Source organism: Protopterus annectens, chromosome 4.part0 (genome assembly GCF_019279795.1).
Source record: "Protopterus annectens isolate FY-2018-M chromosome 4.part0, PAN1.0, whole genome shotgun sequence".
NCBI lineage: Eukaryota > Metazoa > Chordata > Ceratodontiformes > Protopteridae > Protopterus > Protopterus annectens.
In genome coordinates, this window is record NC_056733.1 from 926,449,086 (window position 1) to 926,476,454 (window position 27,369).

The 27,369-nt window shown below is 44.7% G+C and overlaps 1 protein-coding gene across 1 annotated transcript in view; it reads right to left on the bottom strand.

Moving 5' to 3' along the window:
• The window catches only part of GCN1 (GCN1 activator of EIF2AK4), a gene marked incomplete in the record, with an annotated part of 2,100,248 nt that overhangs the window by 393,569 nt on the left and 1,679,310 nt on the right, over positions 1–27,369 (bottom strand). The window contains 1 exon segment of the mRNA XM_044068902.1: positions 21,695–21,787. Within this exon segment, the coding sequence (XP_043924837.1) occupies positions 21,695–21,787 (93 nt within the window).

Genomic DNA, 27,369 nt, shown 5'->3' on the forward strand with positions numbered 1-27,369 from the left:
GCCTAATCCAGATTGGTCTGGGGGAATGGTCTGGATGACTAATTTTTCGAGCAACGTGGAAACATCTACGGTTGCTTGCTTCCGTTGCACAGGTGGAATGCACAGGTGGTACTTGGGAGGGATTGGGGGCTGAAGAAAGGGGAACGAGTATCCTCTGGATATTATTTTCAGAACCCAATGACCATTTGTTATTGACTCCCAGGCTGTTGGGTGCAGAAATAGGTGTTCCCATCCTCACTCCAGAGAACAGCAGTCGGGCAACACTTCAAGGCTGCTGTGAGGGTCTGTCCGGGAATGGATCCAGAGACCCTTGGTTCCTCAGGACCCCTCTGCCTCGGGAGTGATGTCTGTTGTATCCGCCTCTGCCTCTCGGGGTTGTCCTGAGCATCTTGGGAAGAGCCTTGAGATTTCCGGAACCACATCTTCTTTACCTCATGCTGATTCCTAGAGAAGGATCATTGTGGGGTGGAGAAGCTGATCCTGCCGGCAGACAAAGTCTTTCCATCCTTCTCGCTCTGGACCAAGGTATCTCGAACTGTTTTACCAGACAGGGTTGAACCATTATAGGAAGCGTTTGTAAATGACGCCTTGAAGGGCTCTGACGAAACACAAAGCCGGAGCCAGGCATGATGCTTGATGGCTACGCCTGTACCAACCGCTCCACAGGCACCTTCCATAGTGTGTGATAGCAGCCTCATGCAAGTATTCAATATCGATGTAAGGGTGGCCATATGGGAGAACACCTTCTTCTCCTCTGCCGACATGGACCCTGGGGCAGAATCAGCGACCTCTTTGACCAAGTCCCTCTGTAGTTACATAACATGTCCTAAGTAGTTCAGCGCAAGCAAAGAAAACATGGTTGAGGTGTAAGCCCACTTCACAAAATGCTCCATGGCCCAAGACTCCCTGTCTGGAGGATGGACCATAGAGAGCTTTCCTGTGCTAGCTCTTTCTTGGTGGCCACCACAACCACCATGGCATCGACCACCGATCCCTTTGACCAATGCTGCCTATCTGACGGGGCACTAAGTACTTTGTTCGGAAGCTTGGGGATAGGCTCAACCATATCCAGTTCCTTCCATGCCCTAGAAAAAACTAGATTCACAAAGGGATCAGTGGGAGGAGACACCTGGGAGGTAGAGGGTCCTGTACCAAATGCCTCCAAGAATACCAACTCATCCAGGCTGGGCCTCTGGGTAGACCACCCACCGCTCTGAGGCTGGATTTCCATGATGTCTCCAAGGGAGACATCCTCTGGAGATGACTGGGGGGAACCCTCCCCCTTCCTCCAAGTCCGGGTCTTCTGTGAGGGACTCTGGCGGGGAGTCCAAGTGCCTCCTCTTGAATGTGCGTTTCCGAGGGGGGCTCCTCAGGGGAAAATTCTGGGGAGGACTCAGATGCCTTGGAGAATTCCCAAGGGGGAACCTCCTGGGCAAAGTGGCAACAGGCTGTCCCTGAGGGGGCAGGATGGCAGACTCTGGCCCAGAAAGAGAGGGAGCCAGCATGGACTCCGAGGATGATAGTGTCAAGGGTCTTTAAGGGGCCGAGAGGACACTCTCCATCTAATCAAAAACCTGGATCTGCCACCCCCATGTGCCAAGGGAGGAGCAGCAGTCGAGCCTTCCATCACCGAAACTCAGAGAAGAAGAGACAACTGAAGGCCTCAAAGTCAATGCTATCCCCACGGACCTGACACCCAGGCTTTGGCTACGAGGGATGGTCGGGCTCCAAACACATCGGAGCCGATCCACTCGGGGCAATGGTTCACGTTGAGGTACCTGGAACCATCAGCGCTGACCCCTTGATACCGGGGAAAGAAAATTTGTGTAAAATCTTACCATAACCATAGATGTCCTTCTCTTCCATGTTGCAGTATTCTACATGTGGGTTTACTCTTCTCTTGCTTCGCATACGTCTGGCCAGTATGCAGAAGTTTTCAGTCCCTATGAGGTGCGTAGATGTCTGACATGGCTGTAGGAATGTGGGCCATAAAAGTGACGTCTGCACGCATCAGCCCTCAGAACTGAAAGCCCCAGTTGTAGCCAGTCTTAGGAAGGGCAGTGCCAGTCCTGAACCATCCAGAAAAGGAAATGCAACTTAACAGGCGGGTGAGAAGGAACACTGAAACATGGAAAAGAAGGACATCTATGGTTTTGGTAAGATTTTACACAATTTTTTTATGTTCTTCTATTCCAATGCTGCAGTATCCCACATGTGGGTGAGTGCCAAAGCTCACTGTGAATGGGGAGGAGGTCTAGAAGCTGCTTCCAGGAATCTGCGAAGGATTGCCCTGGTAAATTTCACCCTGGGTCTAGAAATATGGTCTAGTTTGTAATGCACGGTGAAGGTATAACCTGATGACCAAGTGGCTGCTTCCAACATAGAAGAGGTATCCAGGCCTTTGAAGAAGGCTCCTCAGGAGGCCATAGCCCTGGTGGAGTGAGCCTTGACAGTGCCTTGCAAAGCTTTTCCATGGTACTGGTAGCAGAAGGTGATGGCTTTGGAAATCCATACCAAGATAGTCTGTTTGGTTACTGCCTTTCCCAGGGCTCTGGGATGAAAAGAGACAAAAAGTTGGTTCTCCTGTCTGCTAGATCTGGTTTTATACAGCTAAAACCTGAGCTGTCTACGAACATCCAGGGAGTAAAATACCGTCTCCCCTGTGGGTTAGGGAAAAAGGTAGGTAGATGGATGGCCTGATTCAGGGACAGGTCATTCAACACCTTGGGCATGAAGGAAGGGTTAGTTCTAAGAGTAACACTGTCATTGTGGAAAACTAGGAAGGGTGGAATGGCCATAACAGCTTGTAACTCTGAGACCCTTCTGGCTGATGTTAAGGCCACAATTAGTACAGTTTTCCATGTACACTCTTTTAGGTAGGCTTTGTCTGCTGGCTCGAATGGAAGAAGTGTAAGCTTTTCCAAAACACAGTTAAGGTCCCATGGTGGAGGGGATGGTTTTCTGGGGGGCCTGAGGTGGAGTACCCCTTTGAGAAAAAGCTTAGCAGGGAGGCTGGATGGTAAAGAAGGGTCCAGAGGAAGGCATGCTGAAATTGCAGACAAGTGAGCTTTAATGGAAGAATAAGCCAAGCCTGACTGCAGTAGCTCACACAGGTAAGACGGCATTAAAGGAGTCTCGCTCACAAGCGGGTCCAACAGTCTACTGTGACACCATATAGTGAACCTTTTCCACGTAGAAAGGTAGGATTTTCTGGTATTTGGTTTCATAGCCTCCTGCAGGACATTTAGCATGTCTTCGTCATAAAGGTGTCTCAACGAGATCAGAATCCTATCAGCCACAGGGTGAGATGAAGTAGCTGCCACTGTGGGTGTATCTGGGATCCCTTGTGCTGTGTGAAAAGGTCCACTATAAGGGGTAACTTGTGGTGATTGCTCTTGGACGGTTGTAGAAGTAAGGGGGAAACAGTGCTATCTTGGCCAGTAGGGGGTCACCAATAAGATTTCTGGTCTGTTCTGCTAAATTTTCAGCAGGACCTTCTGAATTAGTGGGAAAGGGGGAATGCATATAGAAACTTTCCTTTCCATGAAATTGAAAAGGCATCTGTTGCCAATACCTGTGGGTCTGGTATCCTGTTGCAAAAAACAGGAAGTTGCCTGTTTATGGAGGAGGCAAACACATTTGAGGAATAACCCACCGGTGGACCAAATCCAGGAAGAAATCCCTGTGAAGCATCCTTTCATGGTTGTTTGTGATTGTTCTGCTGAGATCATCTGTCTGGGAGTTGTGAAGAGAGGGAGTGAAGACCACCTGCAGAGTCACACCCTCTGAGGTGGCCAGTTCCCATACTAGAAGATCTAGTCTACAAAGGCGGTATGACTTGATCCCTCCCTGTTTGTTGAGGTACCACAGAACCGTGGTGTTATCTGTGAAAATTTTCAGGGGACCATGTAGGAGATTGGGTAGGAAGGCTCGAAGAGCCAGAAGAATTGCCTGCATACACTGTTGGAAACTCTTGGTGTTCTGGCTGAAGTGTGATTCTCAAACAATTTGGAAATATATCGCTGATTGAGAAGTATATTTCTTGGCATTTTAACCTTTCAGATTTCTGCACTGTCTTAATTTTGCCTGACTGAATTATTGTATTTATTTTCTGGCATTGTTTTCCATTTCTCATCTGTCCTGAAACTGTTTTCCCCCTCCCTTCCACCCTATTCATATGGTGGTGTTATAGTTGGTGGCTTTGCAGTTGCCTGCCCCTTCTGTAAATCTGATCTTGGACACCCCTCCCAGTCTGGTGTTCACTCTATTTAATACAGAGAACACATTTGAGAAGGCCAACCCACATGGGTTCTTAACCTTGAATTTTTCTTCAGTTCCTCCTTCCTCTCTCCTTGTACTTCACTAAAAAAAATTCTTAAAAGTACTCAATTGTATTTATTCTGCTGTATTTATTCCGCTGCATTTATTACTGCTTGGTAGTAGCCTGATTAAATTGTAATAACAAAAGTCCATACTCAGAGTAAACAAACAAGTTTCTCTCGATATTAAATAAAAGATAAAACTTTTACTCAGGTACAAACTAGTGAGTGTATTTTTGCCTCCTGGCACTTCTTCAGACAATATAAACACTACAAAAATCTCACTAAAAAGAGGTTGCCTCACCCACATTATTTCACAGCAACCAATCATACATCTTCAGCAAATAAAATTCACCTGCTGGCAATAATCACCAAACGTAATGTGAAGTGGCAGGAGTGTGCAGTTGGAACTTGTCTGACTGAAGACTGCTGGAACAGGGCTCAGTTTTGTGCTTTTTTACTGGTTAATTGGGTAATTTGTTTAAATCAGTTTGCTCATTTTCTATTGTTATATACCAAATTGCACTTTATTCATCTGCTTTTACTGTATTTGTGTTTCTTTCTACTTTATTTTGCTTTAGAACTTGTATGATTGAGGATGCTGGAATGGGGCTCAGTTTTTAGATTTTTATTGGTTAATTTGTTTAAATCAGTTTGCTCATTTGCTACTGTTATATTAAAAAAATACCCTTTATGCACTGCCGATTAGCTAGGGTTAAACTATTCCTGGCATAAAGTCTGCTCTTCAAAATTTCTCTTACAACTAGCCAGTTTTTTTTTTAGTTTTAGCACTCAAATCTGTTTCTTTGAGCTCAGCAGTTGTTCAGAACTCGTAAGCACTAAATGAGCTACAAATTACTATAGCACTTAACTTTCCTCACTTGTCTAGAGGAAAACAGTTTTTAGTACTTAATAAATAAGCACCTATCCAGGCATGTCTAAGGGTCAGCTGCTGGTGTTTTCTCCTGTCTACCTGATAAATCTGGGCATCTTGGAGCAATGCAGCAATTGCTTCATGTACACAGACAATCCTCTCCTCCTGCCACCCAACACTACAACCTTTGAGAGATGCAGCTATATAGCCAAACTGGAAGCAAAGCTCTCTTTACCAAAGACTGGACTAGACAGTCAAGAGGAAAAGGTAAACACTTCCACCACACCACACTCATCACCTCAAAACCTACACCACCAAAACACACACATATAAACACAAAACATACACCTACATTCGCAGAGGCTGTCAATAAAAATCTGCTCAAGCAACAGAGACCTCCAAAGCAGCAACTTCCACCCCCCCCAACACAACCCAAATGACACATAGCCCACAAACTCAGTGTGGCAGTCAACCACAGTCCATAGGGCATAACAACGTACCCAACACTCTAGTCATAGGAGAGATTAAGTCAGGTACACTGAAGTTCCACTCACCAGGCTAAACAAGGAGAAACCTACTGTCAAGCTGCCTGTCAGGTGCCAGGATCCGCCACATAATGCATGCACTCAGGTCACTCCACAACAAAAACAAATATGACTCTGTCATTGTCCATGTTGGTGTGAAAGACCTGAGACGTACCTCCCTGGACTACATGAAGAGAGACATGGAGGAGCTCTCCGATCTTGTAGCCCAGGCAGGTATAACCCTAGCCCTGAGCAGCATCCTGCCATCACCCAGAATAATACCACAGTACAAGGACAAAATGATTGCCTTCAACAATTGGCTAAGCTTCTGGTGTCAATCAAAGTTGATCCACTATCTGTCTGCCTGGGATGACATGAACGACAGACCATGATGCTTTGCCAGAGATGGCTCGCACCTGTCGCCCTTGGGATTCCGGATACTGGCTAAGGCTCTTGCCACCCCTATAGTGCCTTTTTAGGCAAGGTTCAAATGACAAATTCATCACCATAACAGGTCCAAGCAAGCAAAATCTGAGGGTAATGCTACTCAATGCTAGAAGTCAAAACCTCAAAATGCATTTGCTCGAGGCACTCTTTAAAATGGAGAACATAGACATCTGTGTAGTGACAGAGACCTAGTTCAAGGCTCAAAAGAGCACCCCTGCATTACCATGCTATAATTCATACCACACTTTTCGGTCACCTAACCTGGACCGAAACACTAAAGGCAGAGGCGTGGCCATCTTCATTAAGGATATCCACACCTCCAGGCTAGTTGCTCAGCATAATGCATCCGAGATTATCCAAGTGCAACTAACTGTGGGCAAGACAGCAATCCACACTGTAACTTGCTGCAGATCCCCCACCATGCCCCAGGATTCCTACTACTCATTTTTTGATACACTGGAAAATATTAGGGTACAACCCAACACACTAACAATGGGCGATTTCAACCACCCCACCATTAACTGGGAAAACTACTCATGTACCAACTCTTTTGCTCAACGGTTTCTGGAATTCATAAATTCCAAAGCCTTGGATCAACTTATCCACACCCCCACCAGGGGCAGCAATATCCTACACCTGGTCATTACCAACATGGGCGACTGGTGTTCCACACCAGAGGTCAATTCCTCGGTCAGATCTGACCACAAGCTAATTACCCTAGACATCCACATCCCGCCCCACCCCCATTAGGGAAATCACCGTAAAAAATTTCTCCAAAGCCAACGTCACACTTCTTAAGACAGAAGTAGCAAACTTTATGACACCCATGCAGACGGACAATAGAAGTACGACTGCTGAATCCTACACAAATGCACTTTACAAGCATTTACATGAGTGCATGGATCGTGCTAACCCTTACAGATCCAAGATGCTATCCTCCAAAAAAAAAAAGGAAGCCAATCTGGTGGTCCCCTACCATAAACAAACTCTACAACAGAAGAAAGAAACTGTTGCAAAAAGAGTAAAATCCCAAGATTGGAGGAACTCCCTGGTCAGCTTCAGTAAGAAGCTGAGATCCCTCATAAAATCCTCCAAAGCTAGTTATGAAAACAAAATCTCCACTGATTCTAAAGACAACCTCAAAGCATTCCATAGCTTTGTCAAGAATCTCAATGGCAGTACTCGGGTCTGCTCTGAGTTACAGCACAATGGCACTAAATATAAAGAACCAACTGATATTGCCAACATCCTGGCAGACAGGTTCAGTGCTAACTTTACCCCCCTCTCAACTCCTAGAGGGCCCATCTCTATACCAGAAGAATGCAAAGTTCCTGTAATCATGGCTGCACAGGTAAAAAACACACTCTCCAAAGCCAAGAACACAGCATCCATGGGTCCTGACAACAGCCCAGACTGCATTCTACATGAACTACAGAATGAACTGGCACCCCACCTAAGCACCATGTTCAATCCATAGCCTCACCTCAGGCTTTGTACCCACTGAATGGCCCACAGCGACAGTTATCCCACTCCACAAAGGGGGAGCCTCCATGGACCCTGGGAGCTATCACCCCATTAGCCTGAGCCTGGTCTGCAAGGCCATGGAATGTATCATCATGGAACTTATAAACAAAGACATTGGTAATCTCCAAACTCTGGATCCCACCCCAGTTCGGGTTTATAAAAGGCAGATCAAGTCTCCTAAATCTGACAGACTTCTTTGAAGCAGTCACCAACAAAGCCGTAGACGAGGGTAAGGTGGGTCACACAGCCTATCTATATCTCGTCAAGGCTTTTGACATCATCCCCCACTCTGGAATTATAGATTAACTCACTAAACTAGGTATAAATCCCTATTGTCAGAAGATGGGTTGCCAATTGGCTCACAGGCAGAACCCACACTGTAAAAGTAGCGGACTCCAAATCAGACTTCAGACCAGTGACAAGTAGAGTACCACAGGGTTCAGTCCTGGGTCCTCTCCTGTTTGGTATCTACTTTTCTGAAGTACAGGCTACCACAGAAGGTCTTTGGCTAATGAAGTTAGCAGATGACTGCAAACTAGGAGCCATAATCAAAACTCCTACAGATGTGGACAGCCTACAAAAGGGCCTCACTGAGGCAGATGCCTGGTGTCAATGCCATGGCCTCAAGCTCAATGCCACCCCCTTTGGTAAAAGCTCGGTACCCATGAGCTATCTACTTAACACCGAAAGTGTGATAGGAGACCTTGTGACACAGGTGGACAGTAGTCTCTCCTTTGATAATCACATCGCTACAGTAGTCAGGAAATCCTACTAAGTGGCACACCTCATTACAAAAGGTTTCTCATCCCCTCTACTCATCACTCAGACCCATTACAGAGTACAAAGCCCCTTTTGAAATGTACCTCACAAGACATCTACAACAACTGGAAAGGCCACAGAAATACCGCACAAAGAGGATTACTGGTCTCAAACAGATGTCCTACACAGACAGTCTCAAAAAACTCCAGCTTTACTCCCATCGCATATCGCCTACTCAGAGGCGATCTCTGCCTAACATACAAAGCTATGTCAAACCCGGAGCTACTGGACATGCTCCACTTAAAGAAATCCCAATCCCTCTGAGCTACATGCTCTAAGGACCTAAACCTTGTCACCACAATAAACAGAATATGCTGGAGGGATAGATTCCTGTCCCAGAGACTTCCCATACTCTGGAACAAACTACCTATCTATATCAAACAAAGCTCCACATTAGCACTCAAGAAAAATCTTGATGATTGGATGAGAAATAGGAAAGTCACCTCGGGGGTCACCTCTGTGGCTCTGCTCGACAGGGGCCCAGGAAAATATTTTTTTTGGGTGGTGAAAGCCAGGGTACCTTTTTGGCTAGACTTATATAGGCCCTAGGGCCAATAGCCTAGTGCCTACCTATGAACCTATTTCTCAGAGATTGATGTGTTCTCATTTGTGTGACTCTGGCCACAGGCCCTAACACTTTGATGGCCCAGAGTTGTTCCCCAGCCCAAATCTAAGGCATCTATATGCATGACCTGTTTGGGTAGGGGTGGGCTGGAGGGAAAGGCCTGGGTTGTGGGTCACTTGTGCCAGCCACCACTGGATTTCTAGTTTGAGGCAGGGGATGGGGGGAATCCTGTACTCCAGAGGGTGTGTGTGTTGGGTCTAGACTGACCGGAGATGCCATTGTAGCTTTCTGATGTGGAGTCTTGCAAGTGGTAGCATGGAGATTGTGGCTGCCATGTTGCCCAGGAGCCTGAGGTACTGCCTTGCTCTCAATTCTGTGTCTTGGAAGACCAGAAGCAGATGTTCTGTCAGGGTTTCCACCTTTGGGGGGGTGGGGTTCATGAGATCTGTGCAAATTCTGCACCCGAGGAAGACAATGTCTTAAGTGGGCTCCAGGTGGGGTTTTGGGGAATTTATCTGAACTCCCACAGAGGGACACTACAAAATGAATGTGTAGAAGGAGGGTCTCTCTGTTGCCTGTCTGAATTAGCAAGTCATCCAGGTAAGGGAATGTATGTATTCCCTTTGTCCTGCAATAAGCAATCACTGGAGTCAAGCATTTGGTGAAAACCCTGGGTGCAGCAGAAAGCACCAAGGCAGAGAACTGAAAGTGAGAATGGCCCACCAAGAACCTCAGGTATTTCCTCTATGTGGGTCTTATGGGGATGTGAGGGTAAGCATTCTTTATATCTAGGGTAGCCATGAACCCTTGGGGGGGGGGGGGTAAGAAGAGTCAACATCCTGAATGTTGGGCCCTGTAGAAATAGATTGAGATGGGGACAGGTCTAAAATAGGCCTCCAAGGTCCGTCCTTTCTGAGGACCACAATAATTCTGGAGTAGAAACCTCTTTCTTTTTCTACTGTAGACAATGGTTCAATGGTGCCCTGAGCCAGCAGAGCTTACAACACAGGTTGCAGGAGGTCCATATGTTGTGATAGAGGGTGTGGGATGCCTTTTCTTTTAAGTGGGTTGAGCCAGGACATTAAATAACCTTTCTGAAGGATTGTCAGGACCCATTTGTCTGATGTGATGCGAGTCCACACAGGGAGGCAGTGAGAGAGACAGACTGACAAAGGTAGAAAGGGAGGGGATGAAGGAGGCAAGTTCGGCAGGTAGTCAAATGCTACCTGCCCTATCTTGAAAGGGTGGTCTCTGGCTAGAGGAGGGAGAAGCTCTAGCTGGAGGGGGTTGCTTCCTTGCAGGCTTTCTATGCCTTGCAGAAGCAGCAGGACAGGAGTACTTTCTTATGAACTGAGTTCTTGCCGGGTAGTTTCTTTGAAACTTTGGTACTGGGATTTTAGGCCGTGCATTTCTTTCCGTTTCTGCTGAAGTGACTTAGAGGTCAGTCACTTAAACTCCAAACAATGCTGTATTGTCCAGAGGGGCATCAATAAGCTTTGACCTAAAGTCATCAAGGAGAGGTTCTAAGCATAACCATGTGCATTTCCTTAATGCAGAAGCTGATGCTGCAGACCTAGCTGAGGCTTCTGCAGCATCATAACTGCACTTGATTAAGTGCCTGGTCACCTGGGAGGTAAGAACCAGAAGGGAAGTCAGTGAAGCTTTGGCAGCACAGTCTGGAATATCTGCCAATTCCTTGGTGGATTTTTCCAGAAGGGATAAAACATACTTAGTCTTGAGAGTCTGGTAAGTTGTGGCCCTAAAAGACAAGGTAGAGGTGTAAATTTTCTTACCCAGACGTTCCATAGTTTTGCTGTCTTTGTCAGCAGGGAGTATGGTGGTCGTGGGTAAGAGCTTAGAAGCCTTGTCTGCAGAAATGGATATAGTGGCTGGATCTGCAGAAGGGCACTTAAGGAGTTGCTTGGCAGTGTCAGGAACTTTATACAATCTGTGTGGTCTGCATGGGGCAGGTGGTTTCATAGGTTCATAGGTAGGTACTAGGCTATCGGCCCTAGGGCCCATACAAGCCTAGCCAAAAAATGTACCCTGGCTTTTGCCGCCCAAGAAAATTATTTTCCTGTGCCCCTGCCGAGCAGAGCCACAGAAGTGATCCCCGGGGTGAATTTCCCATTTCCCATCCAATCATCAAGATTTTTCTTGAAGAGTGCTAATGAGGAGCTCTGTTTGACATAGATAGGTAGTCTGTTCCAGAGTATGGGAAGTCTCTGGGACAGGAATCTATCCCTCCAGCATGTTCTGTTTATTGTGGTGACAAGGTTTAGGTCCCTAGAGCATGTAGCTCGGAGGGATTTGGATTTCTTTAAGTGAAGCATGTCCAACAGTTCTGGGTTTGACATAGTTTTGTATGTTAGGCAGAGATCGCCCCTGAGTAGGCGATATGCGATGGGAGTCTGGATTTACGGATGGTGAGGAGAAGGCATCCAGGAAGGCAGGCAATATTGGAGGTATGGCAGAAGGGCTTGGGGAATCCATCTGAATAAGGTCATATCTTTTTTGGACCTCAGTCATTTCAGAGGATTCCCACGTAAAATAGTCTTTCATTTTAGAGATGGTTTCTGAAAAAGGTAGATCCTCGGCTGGGGAGTCAGGATCAACAGATTGCTCCTCTGAGGAACCATACTCCAAGGGGGAAGAGATTTGGGATGAATATGATAAATGATTCTTCAGAGGAAAAATCAGATAGCTCTCCTCTTCCCTAATAGTAAGGGTCTGAGAGTGGAGGCATAGAGTTCAACAGTGCAGGAGGGATGCTAGCACTCCCTGCAGAAGAAGGCCGCAGGCCCAAAAAAGCACTGAATAAACTTTGCCCGAAAGCCTGCCAGTCAGGCAAGCTTTTCAGAAGGGGAAAAGAGGGGCTTTCGCTTTTCTTTTTTTTTTACGGGCCTAGCTGGCATTTGAAGGGGAGAAGGCCTAGATTCTGTAAACTGTAAAGGACCAGAGGGATCCGACGGACCTACGGAAATCGCTGGTTCCCCCCAGGGAAGACCAAGATCGGTAAAGTCTCTACAGACATGCCATCTACCAGGACTGTGTGGCTCCCATGGAGGTACCCACAATATCTCAAACGTTGGAGCCCGATTCCTCTACCAGGCCGGCCACAGGCTGAGGATCGGGGAAGAGGCGCAGCAGTAGTGGTAGGCCATATGGCCTTGGCCTTCTTTTTGAAGGTACATCGGATGAAGCCTCCATCCCTAATGCAATCTGCTTTAACCTCTGATTTTCTAGGTACAAGTTAAGAGCATGCAAACGACTACGCAAGGTTTTAGGCACAAATGCCTGGCAAATACAGCAGGCCTTGTAGTCGTGTGACCGACCCAAGCAGAAAAGGCACTGGTCATGTGTGTCCTTATGACGAACTATCGGCTGTACTTACACTTGCCTTTTCTGGATGACATGAACAGGCAATATAATAAGTAAGAGGACTGAGAGGTTCCCCCAATGGGGTATTTGTCTAATTTCTCGAATGCGAAGACAGTGAGAGCCGGAACACCTGGCGTATGACTGGTGGGTGAGAAGTTCTTGGGGCTGGTGCGTGCAGACGTCACTTTTATGGCCCACATTCCTACACCATGTCAGACGTCCTACGCACCACATAGGAACTGAAAACTTCTGCATACTGGCAAGACATACGCGAAGCAAGAGGAGTAAACCCACATGTAGAATACTGCAACACTGGAATAAAAGATCATCAGACCCGACGACTCCAAAACTGCAGTTGTATCCGAGAAGGAGTAATTGGCAAGGAGGAGGACTGTATGCCCCTGGCCCCAGAGGGGGATGGAGCAGGCAGGATTCTCAACTGAATCTGGGGTTGGATGAATGTCCACATCATCTTTTCCACCTCAGCTTCCGACAGATTCCGAAAGGACCAGATGGAAGAGGCCACAGACCCGGGCCTGGCGTGGCGCCAGGGAGAGGCTGAGAAGGGAGATCAGGCCCAAGTGAACTCCAGCGCTGGCGTGAAGCTAGGCGACTGAAGCTGAGGGGAACCCGGGCTTGGATCCAGGCAATATTTGGCCGGGGGGCTTGGCAGAGGAAGTGCGGTCGGGGGACTGGTTTTTAGGCTGATCCCGCTCCTTATGGTGATGTTTCTCTCCGTCCTCAGCCTTTTTGGCGGGAGGTTGGGTCCCAGGGGCCAGGGTGGAGGAAGATGAAGCGGAGGCCTAAGAAGGAGGAAGGAGGTCTTTTAGAATGAGCTTATTCCTCCTGTCGATCAATGCCAGAGGGTTGAAGCCCATGCAGATCAAGCAGAAGGTGTCCAGGTGTGGAACACCCAGGCATACTACACAAAGAGTGTGGCCATCTGAAGGAGGTAGTTTATGGACACACACTGAGCATTTCCTAAAGCCCAGCTTGAGAGTCTCTGCCATGACTATAGGAAAAAAGGTCAGACACACACACACATGCTCACAGATAACAGAAGCAAAGTTTTTTTTTTGTTTTTGTACAGAACTGATGCCTGAGTGCAAAATGGGGAAGGGTGAAAAGACAGTGAGAAAGAGAGATACGAGATGAAAGAAGCAAAAAACTCACCCACTGAGAAAACTCAAAGATGAAGGATCATGCTGCTGTTTGAACGTGAGGCAAACAAGATCTGAGGGGAGGAGGGAGACATGGGCATTATGGGTAGGGGAGGAGAGCTGGGATCTGAAGCTGAAGTATGTGACTGAGTCAGATCCACGGCCAGATCTGGATTCCCTCAGGTTGAAGACAAATGAGAACAACATCAGATCATCTGTTTCACTGACTGCATTGTTCCCCCCTTTCCATCGGCATATTAAACTCTTCCTCACGCAGAGGTCTAAAAAGCAGATCATATTCTAAATAGGCCTTGAGAAGCTGTGAGGCTGAATTCTCAGCCAGGTATGTCTCATAACAACAGTCCCTATTGACCTGCATGATGTGATCTACTGAATCAGCAATACACTTCATACAATGTTTGTTAACCTGGGAAGTGATGCTGCAAAGATTCAGCACTTTACCTCTCAGAATCTTTTCCTCTCTTTCCTCTCAACCTGGTCATTTAGTTGGAACTGGACAGTCCTTTGGATTTAAAATGTGAGTTTGTCAATTCAGAGCCTTAAAAGGGCAGGGTGATGTGGTGCAGATCTGAATAGTACTTTACACTATCACTGTCATTGGAAAGGGGATTCTTAGTTGAAGCACCAATAGATCACTTTCTGGAATACGTACATCGTAATTGAATCAGCTACTGGATTATTGTACATATATTTGCAAGAGTTCACAACTTTCTAAGACAGATGGGCTTCCTTGATGTACCAGGCTAGCTGTTTAGCTCCAAAGATGCATTGATGGATGCATCCTCTAAGAATGCAGTCACTGCAAGAATATCTAAGGGTTTTAGCTTTGGTAAACACAAAAGTTCTTCAGAGGAATCCTTAGACTCCCACTTGAAGAAATCCTTTATCCTTTATAGCATCTTTCCAAATGAAAACTCCTCACAGGACAGGGTGTCACTGCTGGACTCATAACAGAGAGAGAAGGGCATCTGATCCACATAGGCCAGTTCATCCACCCTGGAGCTGAGTAAATCTGACTTCTTAGGGGGAAGGCAGATGTTTCCCTTTTTAGTAGGGACCATGGACATTGAGGTTTGTTCTGATGCCGTTACATATTCGTGAGAAAGAAGACAAAGTCTTCATCCAAATTTATTAGGTCTTGTGAGGAGGCCTAAAGGATAAAAGGAGGATCAACTTAACTCAGGCTGAGGCAAAATGGCAAATGTCCAAGACTTGGATGTCTCAGCTCTGCCTTTTGGAGTGATATCTATTTCAAAGGTCTTTGCCGCAGGCAAGTGTAGATTTCAACTTTAAAGCCACTGATGACTTCGAGCAGCAAAGCCAAGGTAATACTGGCCTTGCAGTAAAGTTACCAAAAATAAAGACTTGAAAACCAGACATGTGGAGAATAATCTAGACAAACTGGCTACTGCATGGTTTCAGAATGGGAAAGCTTGCTGTCATTCAAGACTATGTCACCCCCTGAGCAGCACTGCCAAAGGCCTCTGAGTTCAAGAAGTTGCCAGAGTCAGAGGCTGCAAAAGCACCTCAATGGACCCAACACCTATAAGCCAAAGATGGCCTTTGGGCTCAATGGCTATGTTGCCAGCCTCCTGGGTTTTACTTATTTTTATTTTACATTTATCGGGATTGCATGAATGAGCCAAAAAGGCCAGTTTTCAGTGGAGGACCTGGAAAAAGCTCCAAAATAAACAGTGGTACCATAAAATGTAAAAAGAAATAACAGGTGACATAGTAAACCGTGATAAAAATGAGTTGAAATGAATGAAAAAACGAGCAACAGTAATGCAAGTAATGCAGAAAGATGGTTAGTCACACATACATTATAATTGTTGGTCACTTAATGTAACACATCCGAAAAAATATACAGTAGTAAGCTGGAGATAAGTTCCAAAGGAGAGAGTCAGGGAATATAAACATTAGAGAGCAATAATAAAGGATGAACAGTGTTGAAAAATTACTGAGGGGTCAAGCACAGACAGTTTTTAGTCAAACGGGCCATGAGAAAATAATTGAATTTGGAGGGGTTATCTATGCAAAGAATGGGTTAGGGAACTCATTTTCAAATTTTGGAGATGTGCTTAGAGAACAAAGCATCCCCACAGATATTACTGGCTTTAGAGACTTCTGGAAGAAATCTGTTGGATGAAGTGGATTTCCTTTTCTCTTTGGTGTTTCTGTGCAATTTTAAGAAGGGTATCTCTGCTGGCACCTTGGGAGATGTCATGGCAGTCCTGGACAACACACAGAGCATTTACTGGTTCAATGTACAGACCTGAAGAGGTGCGATTCTGCTCAATAATCTCTTTGTTAAACCTGGAACAATGAGAAAGTACAGTTGTGTACCTACCATAAATGTAGATGTTAGAGTGTATTCACTGTTGCAGTCATTACTCTTGGGTTGAATCCCAAAGCTGAGGTTGGGTCTAAATTGAATTAGGAGTGGCTATGAGGCCCTGCAGAACTGCAGTGGCGAAGCCTGCTCTGGATTTAGAGTAAAGAGGTAAGTGGTAGTGCTTTGTAAAAGTGCACACTGAAGTCCAAGTTGCAGCCTCCAAAATGTCCTTAGTTGGTACTCCTCTGAGGGAGGCTGCTGGAGTAGCTGCTGCTCTGGTTGAATGTGGCCTGATGCCCTTGGGCACTGTTTTGCCATGTTGAGAATAGCAGAAGCGAATGCAGTGGGCTATCCATTTGGAAACTGTCTGCTTTGAGATTGCTTTTCCTGGAGATCCTGCAGCATATGCTACCAAGAGTTGTTCAGATTTTCTGAAAGCTTTAGTTTTGTCCAAGTAGAAGCGTAGCTGTCTGTGTATGTCCAAAGAATGTAGAAGTCTCTCTCCCTTATTCTGTGGGTTCGGATAAAAGGTAGGCAAACTAATTGTTTGATTAAGAGCCACACTGGACACTACCTTAGGCATAAATGTTGGGTTTGTCCTCAGAGAAACCCTGTCCGGATGGAAAATTATAAAAGGTTCAACCGCCATTAGTGCCTGTAACTCTGAGACTCTTCTTGCTGAAGTTATTGCTAAGAGCAGAGCTTCTTTTCCATGATAAGAATTTTATTTCAGTTGTATTAGCTGGCTCAAAAGGAGGCAGTGTGAGTTTTTCCAAGACAAAATTGAGGTCCCATGCAGGTATTGGTGCTCTTCTTGGGGGGGTCTTACATTTTTGGCCCCTCTGAGGTACTGCCTTAGTAGAGGATGTGAAAAAATAGGTGGGTCCATATTGTAATGAGCTGAAATGGCAGAGACATGAATTTTAATCGATGAAAAAGATGGACCTTTGTCCAACATCTCAGTTAAGTATTGTAAAATCTGAGGGATATTTGGTACAAGCATGTCAATTCATTGTGCCTGGTTCGAAGCACAGAATCTCTTCCACTTTTCTGCATATGATTTTCTGGTGCTGGGTCTCCTGGCCTCCAGAATAACATCCATAACTGCTTTGGAGAGAGGTGTGTTCTGAATGGTTACATTATCCGCCATGCAGCCAGATTTAGAGTTTTGAGTTGGCTGTGCAGTATCCGATTGTTCTGTTGGGTCAGTAAATGTGGAATTTGAGGCAATGCCTAGGCTGGGCCTTGAGACAAGCTCTTTAGGACTGGGTACCAGTGCTGGCGTGGCCAGTCTGGGGCAATCAGGATCATTTTTGGCTTCTCTTGTCTGACCTTTAGGAGTACCTTGGGAAGGAAAGGTAGTGAAGGAAAGGCATATACTGTAAGGTTTTTTTCCAGCTGAATGATACAGCATCCACTTTCCATGCTAGCTTGTGATAAGTCCTTGTGCAGAATCTCTGTAGTTGGCAGTTGTGAGGGGAGGCAAATAGATCTATGTCTGGGCATCCCCATTTTCTTGTTATCATGCTGAAGATTTGTAGATCTAGTTTCCACTCGTGAGGATCCATGAGGTTTCTGCTTAGTTCGTCTGCCAGAGTATTTGTCTTTCCTGGCAGGAATTGAGCTTGCAGGTGTACTTGATAAGTCAGTGCTGTGTTCCACAAAATCATGGCTTATCTGCAAAGGGGGTAGGAATGCGTGCTTCCCTGCTTGTTTATGTACCACATGACTGTAGTATTGTCTGTCTTTACCAGCAGTTGTCCTGGATGAAGGAGATCCTTGAAAGCTGTCAGAGCATTTTGTACAGCCAGCATTTCTTATAGATTGATATGAAGATGCATTTGGCTTGTGGGCCATGTGCCCTGAATACATTTTCCTGCCATGTGGGCCCCCCCAGGCATAATCTGACGCATCTGTTGTTATTGTCTGCCTGGCGGTGGGTAAAGTGAAAGGCTGTCCCTTGTTGTGGTGACAGGCCTGAGCCCACCATCGAAACTCCTGCTGCAGGCAAGGAATGAGTGTAATTGATTTTTCCAGGCTGTGGCAATGTTGAGTCCAAATACTTTTTAGATACCATTGTAGTTTCCTCATATGCAGTCTTGCATATGGAAATACCAGAATGCAGGATGCCATGAAGCCCAAAGCCTGCAGAATTTTTCTTGCAGATAACTGGGTTTTTGTTGCCAACATTTCGAAGTAAGAAGTCAGTTGCTTTCGTTTGTCTGTCGTGAGATAAGCAATCTGGGCAGTTGTATTTAAGCTTGCACCCAGGAATAGCACCCAGGAATATTATCTCCTGAGAGGGTACTAGTTTTGATTTATTTTCGTTTAATGTGTACCCTAGGCAAATTAGTAATCTTTTCACAAACGCCAAATGTTTTAGTAAAATGTTCTTGTTCTCTGCTTGAATGAGGCAGTCGTCCAAGTAGGGATACATCTGAATTCCTCTTTGTCTGCAGAAAGCAATTACTGGTGCCAGGCATTTTGTGAATACCCTGGGCGCAGTGGATAAGCCAAAGGGCAGTACAGAGAATTGGTAGTGCATTGATCCAGCTATGAATCTGAGGTATCTTCTGCAAGATTGCCTGATTGGGACATGCTGGTATGCCTCCTTTAGGTCCAAAGTTACAAGCCAAGCCTCCTTGCCCAGCATGGGCAGAAGCTGCTGTAGAGTCAACATTTTGAATTTTGGAACATCCAGAAAAGTGTTTAGAATAGACAGGTCCAGGCTTTGTCCTTTCTGGGTATCAGGAAAAGTCGTGAGTATAATCCTTGTCCCTGCTCCTGTAGTGGTACTCGCTGAATGGCCCCCCATGTCCATGAGGGATGAAACTTGCTTTTGTGCCTCTGCCCATTGATTGTGTGGCAGGTCTGGCAAGCCTCTTGCCTTTGGCAGGGTGTGAAAGTGGAACCTGTAGCCCTGAGACACTATATTCAAGACCCATTCGTCCTGGGTGATCATGTGCCAGTTTTGTGAAAAAAAGTGCCAGTTTTCCCCCTAAGGGAGCTTGTAAAAGGTAAGTGCTTGGAACTGGTAGAGGAAAGTCATTGGGACTGTTTCCTGAAAGGTTGAGATTTGTCTTCTCCGCTTTTGGAGGTAGAAGTGCCCCTTTGCTTAGGCCTGTATGAGCCTTGGAGCTGGGATCTGCCTCTAGGGCGTCTGTACCTGCCTCTTTGTGGCCTGTCTGACACTGGAAAAGACCAATGTTTTGAAGGCCAGCTCCTGCTAAATCTAGGTGGCTGTACCTGTAAAAAATCCTTAACTGTCTGCATAGATTTCGCTTTATCCTCCATTTTCTTCAACACCTCTTCAGCCTTAACACCAAACAAAGTATCATGCTGTAATGGAGCATCTAATAATTTTGCTTTAACATGATCAGGCAGATTCTGTTCTTTTAACCAAGCATGCCCGTTACAGCAGCCCTACAAGAGGCCTCCATAGAATCAAAACCACATTGCAAAGTATGTGTTCCCACTTGTTCAGCTGCATGCAATAAATCCTGCATTTCCTTGTTTTCAGGACATTCAGAGTTAGTCAACATTTTCTGTTTTAGTAGTTACATTAGGTATTGCTGATATGTAAGCATATGAAATTGACAATTTAAGGCCCTTACAGCCAAAGTAGCAGAAGTGTAAACTTTTTTCCCCCCATCTGTCCAGTGCCCTTGAATCCCTATCAGAGGGGACAGTGTTCTTAGCAGTGGAAGCTTCGACTCCCTTAGGACACTGAAATATGGTTTCTGGGTCAGCAGCAAGGTTTTTATAAAGAAATTTATGGGAATCTGGGACCCTGTAGTATCTGTCTGGCTTAACTGGTGCAGGGGGTAGAGAGTCTGGAGACAGGCCGGACTCTGAAAAAACATCATCTACAATGTCCAGAACAGGGGGAATAGCAAGGGGCCTGTGCTGAGGAAGTAAAAGAAAATCTCTTGAGTCTTTTCTTAGATTCTGAGTAATCCTGGCTCTCCCAGTGAAAGTGCTCCCTCATGGTATGCAGGGTTTCCTTAAAAGGAGAAATCTTCTGGAGGAGAAGCTGAAGGAATAGATCCTTCAGCATCAGAATCCTCATAGGGAGGAAGAGAGTATTCCTGATCAGAGGAGGAATCAGAGGAAATGGAAACCTGATCTGAAGATTCATATTCTGTCTCTTGCCTAGGCCTCTTATCAGGAGGGGGATGGGAACCCCTGATCAAAGTAATAAGTTCTTCGGCCATTTTGAGCATTTGTTTTTTAGGCATGGAAGCCTGTTCTGGAGAATGCTGTACTTGTTTCTTTGTCTTTAGAGCTGCTTTAGTCTTTGGCTTGGAAGTTGAAGATGGCTTTACATATAACTGAGTTGGTCTGAAAACACCCTCAGAAGCCAATGCCTGCATAGAGGCTCCAGACGCATCTCAGGGAATAGTTTCCAAGGATCCAATACCTTGAGTTTCCAGAGGCCCAGTCGGCTCCACGTGGGAGTCGGAAGCGGCCTGTGGCTCTGAAGTAGCGGGCGTCAGGGGCTGCGAAAGCACCTCACTGAGAACCGGCGAACTGACGACAAGCTTAGCAGAAGCCTCATCGTCGGTTTTGGACCTCGGATGCCTGTCCTTGTCTTTATCCTTGCGTTTTTTTAGAAATTCTGGTCGTCGGTTGCTCCAACGGCATAGTATAATTGAATCTTCGGCCGAAGTAATGAAAGGCAAAATTGTACAGACGCTTTATAAAACGCTGGTTAAATCTAGCACAAAACCGACAACAAGCAACGTCGTGGTCAGGGTCTAGGCAAGCAATACAGCAAGAGTGAAAATCCTTATGAGGTATTTGCTTCCCACAAGAAATACAATTGTTAACTTTTTCTGACATTGGTCTGGAGCAAGAAAAAAAGTTTTCCCAACGGGGTACTTAGCTTTAAGGAAGACTGAAATTTGATTTCGAAAATCTCAGGAGTTGGTTGACCGGCACCTGTGAACTGCTTTTGCTTCGGGCACCGTGTGGCAAGAAAGACTGAAGAAAATGGCGTTGGCTGCATATTTTATACCCCTGACGCACTGACATCAGGGAAGAGGCGACAGCAACCGATGCTGGACCAGGACTTTGGAATTCAGGCCGACTGCGGGTAGCCTGCCAGCAGGATAACCCAAGAGTAATGACTGCAACAGTGAAACACGATGAACATCAGGAGGGCGATGTCATCTTCCATGCCTAAGCAAAGCAAACAATGAATGTGAAGTACTTGTGCAGAACTTGGTTTCTAGAAGTAATGAGTTATTAACTTTAGAAACTGATATCTATTGTCTATCTTGATGCACAAGACCTTCTTTACAACAAGTAAGCAAAATAAAATATAAAATAAGATACTTTTCCCCTGATTGAATATGCATTCTGGAAGCCAGGCCATATAGATGTAATGACCTACAATCTTTGTCACACTGCAACAAAAAAGAACTAAATCTATGGCATGGAAGGACATCTTTCTTATACTACAGAAGCGATGGAACCTAGGTGGAAAGGTGCCCACCTGTCCTGAGGAGGTGAATGGCCCTAGAGGTTGGGCTGGACATTGGATATGGACATGGGATTTGTGCTGCAGAAGGCCCTAAGTGGTATCATTACTGCAACAATGAACATCAAGGGTTCCTCAATCACACTGACAGAGCAGCACAACTATTGGCTGCCAAATCCAAGTCTGGAAATTAACAAAAGTCCTTTTTCAATAGAGACACCATAAAGTTTTGCAGATACATACCTTTGGCACCAGGTAAGGCAACACCACACGGTTCTTTACTGCCATCACCTGTCGAAGTCCATCCAGAGCATAGTTACATGTTTCTTCATTGTCCTGCAGAGAAGCACAAACAAACATTTCAGGAACTCAAAAACATCAAGTCCTATTTTTACATGGACAATATATCTGCAGATTATTTAGTGAAGTAATTCACTGAGTACTTTCCCTGTCTACAGTGAACATGCACTTTAACAATGTACATGCTACGTGTCTGTACGCAGTTACATAACCAGAAATGTGTTGTGCCTTTTGCTCTCCTCATACAGTGATTACACACCTCTATTACTCACACGTTTTAAGTTACAAGTATACTTGCATCCTTAACAATGTACATGCTACTTGTCTGTACGCAGTTACATAACCAGAAATGTGTCATGCCTTTTGCTCTCCTCATACATTGATTACACGCCTATATTACTCACACATTTTAAGTTACAAGTGTACTTGCATCCTTAATGTACATGCTACTTGGCTGTACGCAGTTACACAACCAGAAATGTGTCGTGCCTTTTGCTCTCCTCATACATTGATTACACGCCTCTATTACTCACACGTTTTAAGTTACAAGTGTACTTGCATCCTTAACAATGTACATGCTACTTGTCTGTATGCAGTTACACAACCAGAAATGTGTCATGCCTTTTGCTCTCCTCATACATTGATTACACACCTCTATTACTCACACGTTTTAAGTTACAAGTGTACTTGCATCCTTAATGTACATGCTACTTGTCTGTATGCAGTTACACAACCAGAAATGTGTCATGCCTTTTGCTCTCCTCATACATTGATTACACACCTCTATTACTCACACGTTTTAAGTTACAAGTGTACTTGCATCCTTAATGTACATGCTACTTGTCTGTATGCAGTTACACAACCAGAAATGTGTCATGCCTTTTGCTCTCCTCATACATTGATTACACACCTCTATTACTCACACGTTTTAAGTTACATGTGTACTTGCATCCATTTGGTAACTTTCTGCATCCTAGCCCACAATCATGGCTGGAAAGGCCAAATGCTCAATTCCCATAACAGGTAAATAAGAGATTTTAAATCAATCCTACAACAGTATAAGCAAAAGGCAGCTTTGAAAAATACCCAACAAAATTTAAAAACACAGAAGTACATAAAAACAGAAGCAGAGACAAGAAAATACATGTAAATAAACCACTGGCTATCCCACTGGTGATGGGGCAAGGTACCGGTCGACACTGACATCTACTGGGGTTGATCAAGAGGACCCCATGTGTCAGATGCATCAGAATGATGAAACAGGCTGGCTCTTAGCCTATTCTCATAGTCCAGGGCTACAAGGAGGTAGGCTCAGCTGTATGCAGACTCCAGGGGAAGGCAAACAGTAAAAAAAACACATATGTCACCATTGTCAGTTTAGTCAGTGTATGTGCGCATGTGTATGCACATGCATGTGTGTGTGTGTGTGTGTGTGCGTGTGTGTATGCATGCCTTGCAAGCTGCTTCAAGACACTGTGCCCAAGTCTGAAAAAAGAAAAAGCAGCTAGAAGCCCTCATTATACAGCCATGGATGGATGACGGTCATCATGGTGCCTGACCACTATTTTATTTATTTAATTTTACATTTCTTGACCGGGCTAGTCTAACTAGATATATGTCCATTTTCAGTAGAGGCCAGGGGAGAAAAGCTCCAACAGTATTATGCAATGTTATACAAGTGTTAGCGATTACAAGGCAGATACAATAGGAAAATGCATCTTGAATGATTACAGATATAAAACCCTTATAGATATGTTTTTGCTACACAAAAAAAAAACAAAAAACAAAAAGGACTTGCATATAAACATTTAGCCAACATTACATAAAGGCAAATTGTCAGACACTTATACACTGGTATCTGGTAAACATTATGTGTGCAGAGTTGTGGATAGTACAGAGATATCAGAAATGGCTAGCAGTTATTCAATTGTAGTATTAGAGAACTGGAAAAGTAATAAAATGTTTTTTTTTCTCTTTTGTTATATTATGTCCCTTAAAAAAATAGTAGAAAAATAAGTCATCAGAAAGAGTGTTACAGGCATTTAAAGCTATTAAGGCAGGCGGAGACGGTATCAGTCAGGATTAGTACACGGGCACAGCCAAAGGGATTTTAGGAAGGATCGAAGTTGCTTCTTGAAAAGTGGAGTAGAAGTAAGAGATGTTATTTCACTTGGAAGCTTGTTCCAAGTATTTGCAACAGAGTTAGTGAACAGGCAGTCACCAGATTTATTGCTGGATTTAAAGGTTGCTACTAGTAGCTTATTAGCTGATCGTAGGGTTGTGAGATTTTTGTAAGGGCTAAGAATGTTACAGAGTATTGGAGTGTTGGTGGGATGATACAAGATCTTGTGGGCGATAGTAAGTTGTAGTAGAAGAAATTGGTTTTGCAATTCCAGCCATCATAGTTGTTTCAGATTTTTGCCATGGTGGGTACGAAAAGAGGCTCCAGTGGCAAATCTGGCGATGTTATTATATGAGACAGCCAGTTTGTTTAGATTGCTTTTGGAAAGGTTTGTATAAATGGGGGAGGCATAGAGAAGGGTGGATAACAGGTGTGTTTGGGCAACAGTAGTCCTGGCTGAAGGTGTAAGAATGGGTTTAAGCCTATACTGGAAACCAAATTTTCTATTGACTGATTTTAATGGTTATGTTAATGTGCGAGTCAAAGTTTAGATTGTGATCGATTGTAACACCTAAAAGTTTGGTGTTAGTGCTGGGTGCTATTGTAATGCCATTATTTGAAGTAACTGTGAAATTGACAGGGGAGGACTTTTGTGTCGGTGTAACAGTAATAATTTAGTTTATTTTTTGGGTTAAGGAGGAGACAGCGTTTATGGAACCAGTTTTCCACTAAGGTAAGAACTTTTTGGGTACTGGACTACAGTTCAGCAGAAGAAGCTATGGCACAGATTAGTGTCGAATCATCTGCATATTGCATGCAGGTGGATTGAGGAAGGGAAATGTTCAGATCGAAAAAAGGAGAGGTCCCAGGACAGAGCCCTGTGGGACTCCCAAAGTGATAGGGAGCAGACTGGATAGGTTATTGTCCCAGAAGACTGCTTGTTGTCTATTTTCTAGATAGGACTAGATGCAGCCATGGATGGATGATGGTCATCATGGTGTCTGACCACAAGATGCAGCCATGGATGGATGATGGTTATTATGGTGCCTGACCACAAGATGCTAACAGTGGTCTATTTTATTGCACTAGGCGGCTGATTGGGCAGGAAGTGTAGCACTGACAGAAGAGGTCAGAGATTAAAAGTCAGGGTTATGATCCCACAAAAAAGCTCCTGATACACGTCCACAAACATTAGTTACACGGGTAGGTATCTACTATTGGGGGTTCAAAAGGCTTTCCAATTAGCAGTGTTAACCTTCAAAAAATGTCACAAACAAAACCTCTGTGCCAGCAACTTTACAACCAATCTTATTCACTTGTACAGGCTACCCTAGCTTCCGGTCAAGTGCAGGGTGGATGAATTACCTTGTCAAGTACTCCTTCCTGATGTTTATATCCTGAGTCACTGTTTTGCCTAGTGAATCTATGCTGGCATAGTTTCTCTGTGGCTGCTAAAAATTATTAAAATTCTTTTTAGTCTGTGGTTGTACAGCGGTGGAGGTATAGTATATGTAAATAAATGGTGTGTGTGAAGGGCTGCCACATGCAAAAAAGTTTTTTATTTGTTTAGTTCAAGCTGCTGGAGCTCTGACTGCTTCATTTCATCTAGCTGGAGCTTTGTGTAGGTCAAACGGAACAGGATGCAGTGGAACAGTTTCTATCATAAGCCATCCCACTACAGTCAATTACGTCAAAGTAATCAGTGATTAAAGGAAAGGCTCCCTTCCTCTGTTGTTCACGGACATAAGCAGTCAACAAATAATGCCTTACAAAATATCCCCTCACACTGTTTGTGCGTGTGCACACATTTGCATGCTCAGAGTCCTGATCCCGTTCCAAAAAATAAAATCCACTAAATATAGATTGGCTAAGTGGGGCTTTCTCACACTGTGGACCAAACTTTTGTAAATTAATTTATAAATTCATTATTAACATTTGTTTACCGGGAAGTCCAACTCAGGAGTGCCCTTTTTCAGTAGAGGCCAGGGCATAGAAGCTCCATTATACAGACATCAGGGACATAATATGCAATGTTTCATAATTTGCAGTCGGTTTCACTCACTACCAACAGTTCCCTTAATTCAGACATCCATGACATCACTTACCTCACTTACAAATGATTTTGATTAAACATAAGTTACATGAGCTGTACGTGACATTTTTTAATACAGGTAGGGATGTGAAGTTCGGGATCATAAGTATGCACAGATTGTCAGGGTCTACACACAAAAAAGAAGTTATGTACTTACCATAACGTTCCATGTTTGTAGCCCATCTCGCTGATATTCGGCTCCGACTCGGCAGATACTAAAATCGAGAGCTTTTACTAGCTCGAGGCTAACCCCTATCCCATGGTGCCTCACGGCAATTCCCCAGATCTTGTTTGCAAGAAAGCAATAAGTACCCAACAGGTGCGAAATATCAGAACTGTATACATACAGTCAAAAACATTCAGTAATATAATCCATGCCAGGTGGACCACAACTAAACTAAAAACCAGGTCAAGCGACACCAGTATAGACCACCAGATCCTCCAGAAAGAGGAAGGGGGTAGGAGGGGGGAAGCAAGAATGTAGGCGAGATTGACTACAAACATGGAACGTTATGGTAAGTACATAGCGTCTTTATGCTATGTAGTCCTTTCTCCTCGTAATTCTTGCTGGATGGGACAGCGTCCCTAGCACCTTTATCTTGGGTGGCTCAAGCGAAGAGACTCTTCAGCACAGTGGACCCAAAGGATGACCTGTCCTGGGAGGCCATATCCAATTTGTAATGAATGACAAAAGTATGTGGTCTTGCCCAAGTAGCTGTTGCACAGTTTCAATTGGGAGCCTAGATTTACAGGCACATGGAGTAGATACTGCTCTAGTAGAATGGCCTTTGACTTTGAAGGGTAATTGTTTGCCAGCAGTTTGATAAGCAAAGGAAATGCAATCCGAAAGCCATTTTGAAAAAGTAACCTTGGAAACAGGCAAGCCCTTATTCTTGTCAGAAAAGGAAACAAATAATTGATCTGATTTTCTGGAATTCTTTAGTCCTGTGTAAATAAAATCTGAGAATTCTGTGGATGTCTAATTGGTGTAGTCTGTACTCAGATTTATTAGAGTGTTTCGGAAAAAACACTGGTAGCTCAACTGTAGTATTCAGATTGTGCTCTGAGCATACCTTGGGAAGAAAGGAGGGGTTTGTCCTGAGTGAGACTCTATCCTTGTGAAAAACAATGTAAGGAGGTTGATTATAAGAACCTGCAGTTCTGAGACTCTCCTAGCAGAGGTTATGGCTGCTAAGAATAGTGTTTTCCAAGACAACAATTTCAGATATGATGAAGAGGAGGGCTCAAAGGGTACAGACATTAAAGATGAGAGGACTAAGTTTAAGTCCCAGAGTTCTAATGGCTGTTTGATTGGAGGCCTGAGACAGGGTTCTAATGGCTGTTTGATTGGAGGCCTGAGACAGGGTTCTAATGGCTGTTTGATTGGAGGCCTGAGGAGGAGAA